At 42.5% G+C, this 14,492-nt stretch overlaps 1 protein-coding gene across 1 annotated transcript in view; it reads right to left on the bottom strand.

The window, feature by feature from the left end:
* LOC122179377 (neural-cadherin-like) overlaps nucleotides 1-14,492 on the bottom strand; it is a 42,159-nt gene that overhangs the window by 6,976 nt on the left and 20,691 nt on the right. Inside the window, exons 14-27 of the mRNA XM_042870200.1 lie at nucleotides 14,233-14,360; nucleotides 13,207-13,393; nucleotides 11,948-12,091; nucleotides 11,087-11,370; nucleotides 8,573-10,190; nucleotides 6,898-6,991; nucleotides 5,970-6,154; nucleotides 5,129-5,358; nucleotides 3,898-4,175; nucleotides 2,592-2,806; nucleotides 1,840-1,967; nucleotides 936-1,060; nucleotides 646-778; nucleotides 383-563 (exon numbers count right to left, since the gene is read on the bottom strand). Coding sequence (XP_042726134.1) covers nucleotides 383-563; nucleotides 646-778; nucleotides 936-1,060; nucleotides 1,840-1,967; nucleotides 2,592-2,806; nucleotides 3,898-4,175; nucleotides 5,129-5,358; nucleotides 5,970-6,154; nucleotides 6,898-6,991; nucleotides 8,573-10,190; nucleotides 11,087-11,370; nucleotides 11,948-12,091; nucleotides 13,207-13,393; nucleotides 14,233-14,360 — 3,930 coding nt within the window. The remainder of the gene's footprint in view (nucleotides 1-382; nucleotides 564-645; nucleotides 779-935; nucleotides 1,061-1,839; nucleotides 1,968-2,591; nucleotides 2,807-3,897; nucleotides 4,176-5,128; nucleotides 5,359-5,969; nucleotides 6,155-6,897; nucleotides 6,992-8,572; nucleotides 10,191-11,086; nucleotides 11,371-11,947; nucleotides 12,092-13,206; nucleotides 13,394-14,232; nucleotides 14,361-14,492) is intronic.

Below are 14,492 nucleotides of genomic sequence, written 5' to 3'. Positions count from 1 at the left end.
GACCACTGCAGGATGACAAACAGCACCACATTTATTAAAATAAACTTTTGATCAGTATGGTCAGAGGAAGAATGCACAATGCAATTTTTTTTTCCATCTTTACCACTGAGAAATAAGGTGCCATTCAATGAAAAAGGCAAAACAATGCATTTGACCATTTGCCTACTCCACAAAGTAAAACAGAAGACCCTCATCTGTGTCATTACCTTCATTCAGCAAGATTTAGAAGGATCTTTACTTCACTGCAGATCTAAAACATTCCCAGAATACAGCATGGTCTTATTAAGATCCTAAGTTCAAAGCAAAGGCAAATTCAGAGCAGTGTGTTTGACGCTGTTCCCACTGATCCCTGCCATGAATTTCCCCCTAGAACTTGCAGTACCTTTATCACACACTGGTCCAGCATATCCTGGGGCACAGTCACAGTGAAAGAAGTCCCAGTCACCAACACACCGGCCGTGGACACCACAGGAGACCATCCCAGCACTCTGACACATTTCATCTGTGAGAATGCATCCTGGAGAGCTGTTCAAGGACTCCGCAGGGTGCTCTAAGTCATAAACCTAGGAAAGGACAAAGAGAAGAATCACGCCAAATGTTTACAGTTGACAGTGGTAGACCCAAGATTGGCCATAGCAGCTCTACCTTAGTGTCAACAACGACATTGCGAATGCAGCCAACAAACCCTCTGAAGCGCTCTTGTGAGTCGCGGTAAGGCAAAATCTTTTTAACTCCACCCAGCTGTAGGGGCTGGTGACCACTGAAGATCTTGCCTGTGCTGGGGGGAAGACGGAGAAAGAAAGAATTAGTGGAAAGAAAGAACACATTTTGGTTGGGCTTTTTTTTTTGCTTTTTTTTTTATTTCCCCCCTTTCTTTTCATGAGCTCTTTTAAGTAATCACATTTCTAGCTCAGGGATTATTATTAGTTTTTTACCTCCAAGTTCCCACAGTCTCTTCGGAGGCTTCACAGGCAGACAGATCCACTTGAGAGATCTTCTTAACACTGTCACTGTCTCTAACTGAGCCATTTATGCAGTGGTCAAGAACCAGCTTCACTTTCTGAAGAAAATAATTATTTAAAGCAATTGCATCTGGAGACATGCATACATTTTAATTTCACTTTTTTTTTTTCCCCCACTTATCAGAAGGAAGGATTTTACCGAGTGATGACAGTGTAGGAAACTTCATCAGAACAATAAAACACTTCCACGTGCTAATCTGGAAGGTTATTGAATACGGTATATAACTAACGAGCCACAAAAAAGAAAAATTTGACTCTATCACAAGCTGGCCAAGTCACTGACATGGCCAAGAGAGAACAGGATTTTCTTGGAGTTTGCTGCCAAATCAGAACCTGAAGAGACAAGCCGTCTTAGGGCCTGACATGTTTGCTGTCCTGTCTTATGCGTGAGAGAAAGGGGCAACCCAGCAGATGCCTTCAGCAGCATTATATTAGCAAGAATAAATTATACATCCTTATATAAAAGCATACGTATCTGCTTTGCATGCATCTCTAAACTCAGCTGGTGGGGCAGGGTTTCTCACTCTCAGAAATAAAGGATACTTCAGTCCATCAATCCATCCTGCCCTCTGGATTATCACAGCTCTAAGTTCTAAGTAATAGGTAGGATCATTAAAAACAAACTGGACTTTTTAAGATCTTCTTCGATTGACTGCCTCCTGACTAAGGTGATGGCTGACCTTACAAACATCAGTCTTTGGCACTGCAGTGATGGAAGGATTGATGAAAGACCTCTACAGAAGAATGAAAGGGTTCTTAAGGGATAACTAGAGACATAAATTAGTACTTCCTCAGGATCATCCACATTTACACTTGCCTTTCCATCACTTTTAATTTTTATATTGTGCCAGCGGCGATCTGCAACATTGACTTTTTTGGAAAGCTGGAGGAAAAGCTCACCAGAGCTATGGCTGACAGTCAGTGTTGGAACACCACCAGACAGCTCTGCAGAGAAAAGATTGTTATTGGATAAGCACCCACGTTCCCATAGCCAGCTGAGCTCAAAGTAACATTTTAGTTTGACCAGTTCTTCAGCCAGTGGAGGGAATTCAGTTTTAAAAAATCCAACTTCCAGTACAGCGTTAGGACTCAAACTGCTGGGCATGGTGGCAAATTCATAGAATAACAGAACATTCTGAGTTGGAGCGGATCCACAGAGATCACTGAGTCCAGCTCCCAGCTCCACAGAGGACCACCCAAAATCCAAACCCAGTGTCTGAGATCTGCCCAAACGCTCCCTGAACTCCGGCACTGGGGCCATGCCTGCTGCCCCGGGCAGCCCGTTCCGTGCCCACCGCCCTCCGGTGCAGAACCTGTCCCTGACCCCCACTCAGCCTCTCTTCATATGTTTTGCCCTTTTGACCATTCACCGTCTTCATGCCCACCCTTTGTACAATCTCTAATAATTTTATGTCCTGCATACTGCTCTATATTGCATTCTCCTTATTCTCCAAAAGTAACTTTCTGAATCTTAAACAAGCAAAAAAAAAAAACAACCAAAATGATTAACTGCTGGTAATTCATGTTCACATAAAACAAAAAAGAAGAAATAATGATGAAGGTGCTAACCCAAAGCAACGAAATCTTCCAGCTGTCCAGGCTGCCCTCGTGCTACTGGTCCCTGGTACAACAGGAGGCCATCCGCGACTTCAGTGATGAACTCTAAGGAGATGCGACTCTCAAAGCAAGGCTTAAGAGGAGGGAACCAAGCATAGCCATGGCCCTTAAAGCTGTGTTTTGTTTGCTGGCAGTCTGGTCCATGAAAATTAGCAGAGCATCTGCATCTATTAAAAATAAAAAAATCTGCCATCTAAGCAGAACTCTCCAATGGCTCATCCCGTTGTAGAACTGAACCTAGGAGCTTCTGTAGCCTCGGCCACAGCAAGTTTAACAAGCACTAACAAAGCTTTCTTTATAAAAGGAGCCCCACTTACTTGTTTGTACAAATGCTATTAGCTTTATTTCTAGCAAGAATAATTCTGTGAATTTGTTATATACAAAGCACATGAAAAACTTTGATCTCTTCAGTCAGAGAAGGGGAAGGGGAGGAAAAGGGAGAAATTCAGTCTGCAGTTACAAAAACTGCAAGGAAAACCAAAGGGGACAGAAACGGGAAAGATATCAGGCAGGGAGAACAGGTGGACTCCTATTTCTTGGTTTCCCATAGCTGACTAGTACCTTGTGAGAGCAGATTGATATGGCTGGGATGCAGCAAAAGTCCACTCATAAAACTACTGAAAATGCAGCAGAAACAAAGGAGCCTCAGAATTGAGCAGATAATAGGTAGCAAGGGGCTACCAAAGATAACAGTATTTCTAGGCAGCAAAATCTCTCTGCTTAATTACATCTGAGCAGCACTCTTAGCTTGAGATCTGCACTGTGACCAAGGCTTCTGCATCTTAATAGTCTGAGTACTATCTGCCCTATCAAGGCTCTTCAGGAGATACTGGCTAGTTGTTTCTGCCTTACTATGCTGGGATTTTTCAGCTTCATACTATTTTGTCGATGAGATGTCATTTTTGGAGGAAAAAAGGAGGCAAGGAACATGAGGAAGAGGTTATTAAGTAATGTAAGTGACATGATTAAAGTGTTCAATGACACTGAGGGGGGGTGCACGAAACAAGGACGTCTTGCAGGATGACATTAAAGGAACCACGACTGCTTGCAAAATTCCCAAGGTTTCCTGGAGACTACAACAATCCTAAGTACCTACTTGAAAACAGAAATCTGTTTGCTGTGTGAAGTACAACAGAACTCTGACCTGTCACAGTGAGGAGTCATGCAATGACATCCATCCACCAAAGCTGCCTGTCCTCCTCCTTACAGACCGATGCAGAAGCACTCTGCTTGCACCCCAAACAAAGCTCTAACCCACCTGTAGCCCAAATCAGTATCCACACACGTGCCGCCATTCAGACACGGGTTTGTCTGGTAAGAAGAACAAGAGAGATGAGGACTCTCCCGAGCTGCACAGCTACACAGGGCACTTCTCAGCACTGTCACAGACACCAGTGAAATGCTTCCAGCTGTGGTTATCGTTGGCACATGACTGTGCTCATACTTGCTGATGCATCCGCTGCTATGAGTGCAGTTTGCGGTCACACATTCATCAATGCCAATCTGGGTGATATTTATATCCAAGATGTTTTCCAGCTGCGGAGAACAATTAGTTATATTCATCTAGCTTTTCCACAAGAGGAAGTTGACAAATGACAGCCATGAAAAGCGCGAGTCTTATTTATTCTCAAAACTGCTTGCTGTGCCATTTCCTTCCAACATCTACCACAGTCTCTGCAGCCAAAGGCAGCTCAGCCTGGTATGTGTTAAGGCGAAAGCCTTGATGCAAGTCAATTGTAATGTGAGTAAGCATTTAGTAGACAAAAGTCCTGCCACAGTCTTCATAAGTTGAGTAAGTTTTATTCACTTTTATTTCTGATGGATTACTTACATAGAATCTGAGATGTACTTCTAATTTGGACTTGTGTCTTAATACTGGGAAGGGTGAACTAGCCTTGGCAAACCTTTTCTGGCAATGAGTTACTACTGCAGCACTGATTACACATTTCCAACAGAGAGTCATTTAGATTTTAGCAAGACTACTTTTTCTTTTTTGGAATGTGCACAAACTTCATTACATTTTCAATGCACATGTCCAACTTATTTCTCCACTGGACAATGGTTATTTTACTGCTTTGCTCTCTTTACTCAGAAAGCTGGAACTGTTTGTTGAGTGAGCACAGGTTTGTGAGCTTCAGCTACTGAACATTTCTGTATAACAGAAAATAAACTGAAACATTAAGGCACCATGTCGAAAGGTAGCAGCCAGACAACATCCTTTTTACAGGGTTTTACAGTCTTTTCAATAGGAAAAACATGTTCACAATCCCAAAAGTTAGATCACCGTGACTCAATATGAGGCTTTTAAAACTTTCCTATTTGAAACTTTTAATACAGGACAATTTGACTTTGTTAATTAAAATCATCCATTTTTCTCACACATTATTCCCTCAGTCCTCCTAAATAGGCACATTCACTAGGCAGTGGACATTATTTGAACAGATACAATAAGAAGATGCTGTGGTTTCTTATCTTTTATATGTACTTACCCATGCTCTGGAAGCTGCTACATTGCCATTAAGTTTTTCTGTTTTATAATAGGGGGGGCCATAAACTGCAAACCAAACATCAACCCCTCGTGTTTGACTTGACTTTAGCACACTGAAAATGTGAACATTTTCAAGTTGGACTGATATGATTTCTGAGAGCAGCTTCTTCAACTGGTTGTATTTACTCTCTTTTTCAGGGGACTGGGATATGAACTCCTCTGGGGTGATATCTGTAACAGAATTTAAACAAAAACATACCTCATAACTGCTATAGCAATAAAAGAGGAGACCACTGCAGAGCAAATATTAAGGCTGCAGAACATGAATTCAGCTGTAAATTCATGACTGTTTTCACTTTTAGGCTCTGAAATTTTTCATGCTGGCTTCTGCTCAAAACTTGTGTTCTGAAGCTTTTTGAATCTTATTTGTTTCTTTCTTTTTTATTCTTTTAAATCAGAAACATAGTTAAGAATATTTTACTTTTTCACAAAGATTGAAACAATTTCCTGAATTTCAGGCAGGCAGTTGTTCAAACAAGGATTTTTTTTCTGAAACATAAATTGGTGTTTTGTTGAAAAGTTGGTGTAGAAATCTTGTATCTTTGTTTTCTGCATCTGACAAGCATTTCTGGCTGATTTTTCTCCAGACGTTTTCCTTACATACAGTAAGGACATGTCAGAAGACCATGCAAATGGATGTAGATGCATTTTCAAACCCTCACCCAGCAAGCTACTAACTCCTATCATGTTAAAGAGAATTAAAATTCTAAGTAACGTGGCAGTAACACTGAAGAAGTAGATTTCAGCATTATGATCCTAATGTACTTCATCACCTTACTTACCTTTGATTTGTAAAGAGCCAGCATTATGGAGGGCATCATCTTTGATTTCCTTCACTATAACCTTTACAGTTGAGACAACATCTGGCCAAACACCGTCGATGACTCTAACCTTTATGTTGTATGTTCCTGGTGGGGTTCCTTCTTTAATAGTTAGCAAACCCGAGTTATCATTAAGGATAAAGTACCTGCAATAAAAGTCAAGCCAAGGAACAAGCTATGAGAAGTTAAAAAGCTAAGAAGTAATTATTATCACTGACGGTTCTTCTGATGTACTTTATTTTGGGAAACATACTGAAGATGGCAGATGTGTTCCCTCGTGAAGGAACAAGGCAGAACCTCCTACTGACCCTCTAGGAGTACATTGAGAAGGTTTCTTCCTCCTTCTGTGCCATAGAAAACTGAGTAGGAAGACTGTGGCTACTGTAGCCATACCTTTGGGAACAGCGTGAATTGCCAATCTAGGTACATTCATTCCAAAGGACACAACCCACCCCAGTGGCATGTGTACATCCCAACTCTGCTCACAACTTTGGTGTGAACACATCCTACACATATAAGCTCTTATAAACGGTGGTGACACTGGAGCACTAAACTCCAGGAGTCGAGAGAAGAGAGGCTGGAAGGCAGTGGGTAGTTTTTCTGTAGTGGTTCACTGATACTGGTTATGGATATGGCTAAGAACGAGGATTTTGGAACAGTGTCCTATTAGATAGGGCACCCCAGCAGGCAACAGGAAATGGATCCTTTGGCACGCAGCATTATTTACTGTCATCTCACTATCAGAAGGGATTCTGGAGAGCAATCTTACCAACAACCTGCTTTTGCACACTTGTTTTCAAATAAAGGCAGTTTAAATACATTCAGTGTTTTTGTGCTTGGGTAAGTTTTCCATACATTTCACCCAACTTCCACTTTTCTGTCTGAATACCTTGATGCTTTTCCTTCAAATTGGTAAATTTTACGATCCCAATCATCCTCATCAGGTGCAAGGACTTGACCCAAGACGGTCGTGGGCAGGATACCTAAAACAACATAGCACATAACTGGCATAGTGAGAACAATCACATCTTCACAAACAGATTGGCCACTCAAGGATTACTGGTTTGCCTTAAACCTTAAGCCCTTACAGAAATAGTTATGCCGATTCCTTGAAGATGTGCACCAGTATGTAAATACCACGTGCTGTAATGCTAACTGGGTGTTTGCTACATGGCTGTATAGATTCAATTCAATCAGGGGCTGCATGAAAAAAAAATCAGGAAGGAAAAAACTAGCCATCTCTGAATAAAGATGCAAGAGAAATCCAGAAACAATGCCAGGACAATTCTTTCCACTATTTTGGCTGTAGTCCCCAACCAGTTTGAAGAGTGGTTTAGACAGGGATTGGGGTTTGGCAGAAAAAAACAACCAAAATACTGATTGAATTGCAAAGGGCAAGAAAAACCCCAAACAAACAATAGCAATTTGGAAGAAATTGCAGCAAGATTGAGAGGATGTCTAAAATACAGTAGCCAGGCTTATTTGGTGTAGGTGGTAAGACTTTGGGGTGAGAGGGAAAGTGGTATGTATTGTGCTGATCTTAAATCCTCTAAGAAAAACTCACAAATAAATGGTTTGGAGTTTGCTTTTGTTTAAAATCAATAGCCATTTCTGAAGGAGAGATCCACAAATATTTCAATTCATGTATCTATTAAGTAAAGAATCAAGGATACATAAAGAGCAAAGAATGCGGGATTTCACCTTGTGAAAGGAAATAGCACAAACACTGATATCTGAGGGGCTGCAAGCAGCAGCAACAGAACAATAGAAAACTGTACCTCTTCTGAAGCTGTGACAATATTCATTTGGTATTTTGCAGAAGACAGTATGTGGGATGCCCCGGTCTTTGATTGCTATATTATACAAATGTAACACACAACACAACAGTAACTATCTGAGTCTGTTTCAGCTGAACATCTAAAGTAGCCAAAGATCTTTTGACTTGCTTCTCCCTCCCAGAAATCAGCAGTACAGATGAGTTTTACCTTTAAAGGGGCAGCTAACAGACACATGTCATACAGCAGAGAAGAGGAATGAAGGACTGACCTGAGCCTACATGGATGCAAGCAACCTAGTATCTTTTCACTTGTGTGGATTAACTTGTTGATGGGCATATCATGTAGGACACTGGATCACAAGAGAACTGCTATCTAATTGCCAAAGCAGAGCAGGAAAGGAGGTCTCTCTCACAATGCTGCACTCAACATCTGCAGAAAATTGCCCCCTAACAGCAATTGTCAGCTTTTCTTTTTTTTCTCTGACATGTTAACTGTGCTGTAAAACTGCACCTGGAAACAAGCAGACATTACTCAAGTATGATAAAACCATACATAGAAGAGCAGCCAGCTATCCTCTTAAATCAAGGCTATCTCAGTGTCTTTCACAAAGCAAGAGGCCCAGAGACCTGTGCACTGCCCACCTACCATTCTTTATGCGGGCAAACCTCAGTGGCACCTCTGCTAAGATCTTAACTTATGTGGAACACACCAAAGTCCTCTGAAGAATCTCACAGCTGCTCCTTTAATACTATAATATGTGGATGCAAGCATCAGAGAAGGACTTACCATCATAGCTGTAGATGAGACATTCCATGTAGCCAGCAGAATGTGGGTGATCATTTTGGTCCCCAATATTCACAGTTAATGTGTTGGTGGAGCTCATGGGTGGAATCCCACTGTCTGTGATCAGAATGGGCAGGTGGAATACCTTGTGCACTTCTCTGTCAAAGGTACGCAGTGCAGTGAGCAAGGCACTGCCATTATGGAAATCCTGCAAGTGGAAGTTACCAAGACTGTCGAAATTGCTGAGTAAATGAAAGGAGAAAGGTGCTCCGTTAGCAGCAGTGTCACGATCCTTTGCGTACAGCAAAGTAGAGGTCTCATTCATTTGGACAGACTGTGGAGAAGCTGTGTTCTCCCAGACCACTGGGTTATAATGGGCCTCAAACTCTGGCCCATTGTCATTTACATCCTGCAGAGTCACTAGAACTGTGGCACTGCAAGCCAGAGGGGGCTGCCCCATATCAGTGGCAATAACAATGAGCTGGTATTGTGTCACTGTCTCGTGATCCAGCACTCCTGCAACTATCACCCAGCCATCACTAGCCACAGAAAACTGGCCACCTGGGTCAGACTTGTTTAGCAGATGGAAAGAGAACCTTCCATTCAGGCCAGAATCCAAGTCAACAGCAGAAACTTGAACAACTTTGGTGCCTAGAGGCACATCTTCTGCCAGAGATACCACTTCATAGAACTGGGGGTAGAAGACAGGAGCATGATCGTTGGCATCCTCCACGTAGATGACACAATGAGCAACACTGAAGAAATCCATGTCCTCTGCTTTCACAGTCAAATTAAACACCCTCTCATGAGGCTTCTCAAAATCAATCTGCTTTCGTAGATGGATAAACCCACAGTTGTTGACTTTATCTGTCTCTATGGAGAACTTATGGTCATTGTCGCCATCAAGGATGCTGAATGTCACCATGGCATTTTCTCCCTCATCTCTGTCCACAGCAGACACTACCACAACCTCAGTGTTAATGCTTGCATTCTCAGAGACAAACGCTGTGTAGATCCTTTGTAGGAAGACTGGAGCATGATCGTTTACATCAGTCACCAGAATAGTGGCAGTGCCTGTCCCAGCGAGTCCTCCTCCGTCTCTGGCCTCAACCACTAATAGGTACCTGTCTTCCTTCTCCCGATCCAGGGACCTAAGCATGGTATAGATGGTGCCACTAACAGGGTTAATTGAAAACAAGTTCAGGTTAATTTCATTTTGGACATTCTGAATGATTCGGTATGTTAGCACAGCATTCGTGCTGGCCCTTGGGTCATCAAGGTCCACTGCTGTCATCTCCATGACAGACGTGTCTGCTGGGGAATCCTCAGGGACATAACCCATGAAACAACCATCTGACACACAGAGAAAAAGGGGTGCATTGTCATTCATGTCCCTCACTTCTATGATCACATCTGCAAAGCCAGTCAGTCCCTCTCCGCTCTCATCTGTTGCAAGAACAAGAAATTGCCACGTTGATCGTTTCTCACGGTCCAATCTTCTGTTTGCACTGATCTCACCCGTGTTCTCATCGATGCTGAATTCACTCCCAGCTCCCTGTCCATGCAGGGAGTAGCTAATAGAATTCTGATCTGCCTCTTGGTCGGGGTCTGTTGCAGACACCTAGAACAAATCACAGCAGGGAAACATTTATGCAAAAGAAACAGTAAAACACTCTTCTTTTATTGATAACAGTTAGGATTATACAGGCTAAAAAAATAGCATGCATTTTAATAACAAACATCTCTTGGCTTGAGTCATCCAGGTCAAGTATTTTCAATAAACATCAATGCACAGCCTGGAGAAACAAAAAGATCATGTTTAGACTAATATATTCTACTCCACATTTTATTTTGGAAAGAGGAAATAACTGCGGAAAGACGAAAGTGGGAATAATAATAGATCTGTAGAACATATGTTTCTTATGAAACTATTCAGAGCTGTAATACTTAGAGAAATAGGGACTTTCTCTCAGAGCGAACAGAAGACTGTGAAGGCAGGGTGGCTGCACATCCAAGCTGATTACCAGCATAGAGAACTCCAGCTCCTGATCTGCACCCAGGGATAGTTTGGAAAACTGCTGGTTGGGCCAGAAAGGCAATCCCCTTGCCAGGGCATGCTCTAACAACAAAACAGTGAAGATGACCAAGTCCCACAGTCAAAGAACATTCCAAGTAAATGTTTATTTTGTAGCACGTGTAGCCAAAGAGTCTGTGAACTTAAATGTATGAGGTATGTGTGTCTCTGCAAACTTAAATGCATGAGCTCAAATAAGCATTGCTTTGTAAGGATTATTGTTCAACATTTGTGATGGTCAAGGGAGAAAGTTCACACAGATTCAACCAGGCTCTCATTATTCTCTTGTTTACAGAAAGTTGATAGCTAAATTCCAGTTACCAAGGCTTACTCACTTGAAACTGTCTCCTTCTATTTGTGTGAATGGATGGGACTGAACCATCCTGAGCTCAATCCTGGAAGAAAAAGTCAGGTTTTGTTCAGCTTCATGCAAACTCTTTTACCTTTAGAACAAGTACAGGCAGATCTGTGAGCTCCTCCAGGACACTGCCGTGGTATTCATTCTGAGTGAAGACTGGTGCTTCATCATTCTTATTGACAACATTGATGATGATAAGAGTGTGATTTTCCCATTTTCCATCAGATGCTATGAGCTGGAGCTCATAATGTTGTTCTTCTTCATAATCCAGAGACTGAACGATGAAGACAGTACCAGCCTCAGGTTCCACATCAAAAACACCTTTTGTGTTTCCTGATGTGATCTGATACCTGAGTTTGGCATTTGCACCTACAAGAGAAAGCAAATGACCATGGCCCGTACGCTCCCTCTTCAGTTCAGTCCTACACAGTGGACATGTACCTGACACAAACCTTATTCACTCAAATCAGAAAAGGCTGTTACAGAGTGTGCAGGAAACATAATCACAAACAGAACGATCCTTGTATGTAATCTGAAAGGTATGTGTGTGGGAGATTTGGGGTCAGATCTGTATTTTTAGCCACAGATATGATTTGCAGTCACAGACAAGTCCCTGTTTATTCATAACAGAAGAATTGTGTGCCTCTAATTTATTGTTCACTCACTTAAAATAAAAAGGTAAAACACAATTAAAATATTAGAAGCTGTTTTTGCTTAGGGTTTCCTTAACCTTCTACTTCAAGTGCCAATATTCCTTAACTTTTTTGGTTTCTTTTTTTACCACTGGATGGTGCTAAAATATAATGGCATTGCTCTATTTTGAGAACGAATTCATCTGAGAACATTTGACCTGTAAATTTGACCACTAGGGAAACAACCTTATGGACAACACTTAGGAATACCAAGAGGACTTAAAGAGAAAGACACGCAGGGCAAGACCACTCACCCTCATCTCGATCATCTGCTGTTGCTGTCACAACAGGACTTCCAACATCCCTGTCTTCATCTACGCTGACCTCATACACCGGCTGAGGAAATGCTGGGGCATTGTCATTCATGTCACTAACAAAAATCCTGACATAGGCTGTGTCTAAGGAGATGCAAAATCACAGAATCACAGAATCACAGAATCACAGAATTGTAGGAGTTGGAAGGGACCTCCAGAGATCGAGTCCAACCCCCTGCCAAAGCAGGTTCCTTACACCAGGTGACACAGGTAGGCATCCAGGCAGGTCTTGAACATCTCCAGAGGAGACTCCACCACCTCCCTGGGCAGCCTGTTCCAGTGCTCCGTCACCTCACTGTAAAGAAGTTCTTGCGCACATTTGTGCGGAACTTCCTATGCTCCAGTTTCTGGCCATTTCCCCTTGTCCTGTCTCCACTCACCACTGAAAAGAGTCCAGCCTCGCCATTCTGCCCCCCACACCTTAGATATTTATAGACCTGGATCAGGTCCCCTCTCAGTCTTCTTTTCTCAAGACTAAACAGACCCAGTTCACTCAGCCTTTCTCCATAGCAGAGATGCTCCAGGCCCTTCACCATCTTTGTGGCCCTCCGCTGGACTCTTTCCAAGAGATCCCTGTCTTTTTTGTACTGGGGAGCCCAGAACTGGACGCAGTACTCCAGATGAGGCCTTACCAGGGCAGAGTAGAGGGGGAGGATCACCTCCCTCGACCTGCTGGCCATGCTCTTTTTAATGCACCCCAGGATGCCATTGGCCCTCTTGGCCACGAGGGCACACTGCTGGCTCATGGCCAACCTGTCGTCCACCAGGACACCCAGGTCCTTCTCCGCAGAGCTCCCCTCCAGCAGCTCATCCCCCAACCTGTACTGGTGCATGCAATTATTCCTCCCCAGATGCAAGACTCTACACTTGCTTTTGTTAAACCTCATCCGGTTTTTTTCTGCCCAGCTCTCCAGCCTATCCAGGTCTTGCTGAATGGCAACACAGCCTTCAGGCGTGTCAGCCAATCCTCCCAACTTCATATCATCAGCAAACTTGCTGAGGGTGGCCATTATCCCCTCATCAAGGTCATTGATGAAGATGTTGAACAAGACCGGACCCAGCAAGATGAACAAGCACACTAGAAAGGCAGAGGTGAAACACCTTATTCCAGACACCTCACATACCTCCCTAGTCTAGTAAAGCTAAGGAACCCAATTTCTGATCTCTTTACCCAATATAGAATTTGTTACTAGTTTTACCTGTGTTGGGCTGCCCATGGACACCAGGTCTGGCAGATTTTGAAGAGTCCTGAGATTGAACTTCGATCAAATAAGAGGCTCTTTCCTCTCTGTCAAAAGATGCTTGGGTGGAAATAATTCCTGTCTCAGGTTCAATGGTGAAGAACTGGTAGTCCTCACTAGCATCTTTCAATATAAAGTAGCGAACCTAAAAGGAAAACAGTCAAGGCAGGTTACATTTTCCACTTCCATTTTTATGTCATGACCTCCCTCTCCCTCACTAGCTTTCTGGGTCTCTCTGCAAGATGGAAATGCTCTAAGGGAAAAAGCTCTCATCTGGACAGAATTTGAGAAGACTTTTCTCTATTTCAAAATAAAAAAAAAAATTCAATATAATTCTCAGAGCAACTGCAGCAATCATGTCAAAGCCCATCTAGCACAGTATCTCCCCTCCAACATTGGCTGGTAGGAGTCAATTAAAAAAGACTGTAAGTAACAGAAAGTACAGAACGACACTTTTCCTGGTGCCTCCCAGACTTCAGGCAACCCACACTGCTTCTGGTATCAAATAAGCAGAGCTAATCAATAGTTTGGGTTCACTCCCAGAAGATTTGTAGGATTTTTAGAAAAGGCTCAGGAAAATGCACAGAAAATGTGTGTTTCCATCATAACACTGCTTTTTTTTTCTTTTTCTTCAAGAGTCAGGTCTCTGCAACAATAATAGTTAAATGAAAAGCTATTTAAACTAAAGAGCCAAGAGATTGGAATCATGTCATGGGAGCAATCCTGAGAATCACACAGCAGTGCTTTGCCATGGTTGCTAGTTCAGGATGACCTGATACGACAAAGGATCTCAAGATCCTGAACAGCATCTTCTCTGCCTGCACCCCACATTATGCACATCAAACCCAGACACATGCTAGACAAACGTGCTGTAAAAAGCACTTATAGTTCATTACTCTTGTCATCTGCTGCCTGTGCACTCTCACTAATTACAATATCAAAACTTGCCTATTGGGAGGAAAAAAATTGGATACAAGGTCAAACCTGTCCATGAAGACCTGAATCCAAGTCTGTTGCTAAAACCTGAACCACCGATGTGCCAACATCAGCTCCTTCTGGCACAGACACCTCATAGTTGGAAGACACAAAGAATGGAACATTATCGTTGACATCTGCAAAAGATGATGGATTCAGATAATGTTTGAAGTCTTCTGGAACATCTTTATTTATTCTAATTTTTTCCGCACAACTAATAATTTTGTTTGGAGAAAAACTGGACTTAGGTTTATGTGGTTTTGTGAGAG

Source organism: Lagopus leucura, unplaced genomic scaffold (assembly GCF_019238085.1).
Source record: "Lagopus leucura isolate 7727_CA_CO unplaced genomic scaffold, USGS_WTPT01 Super-Scaffold_100002, whole genome shotgun sequence".
In the NCBI taxonomy this organism is placed as follows: domain Eukaryota; kingdom Metazoa; phylum Chordata; class Aves; order Galliformes; family Phasianidae; genus Lagopus; species Lagopus leucura.
This window is presented reverse-complemented; position numbering and strand designations above follow the sequence as displayed.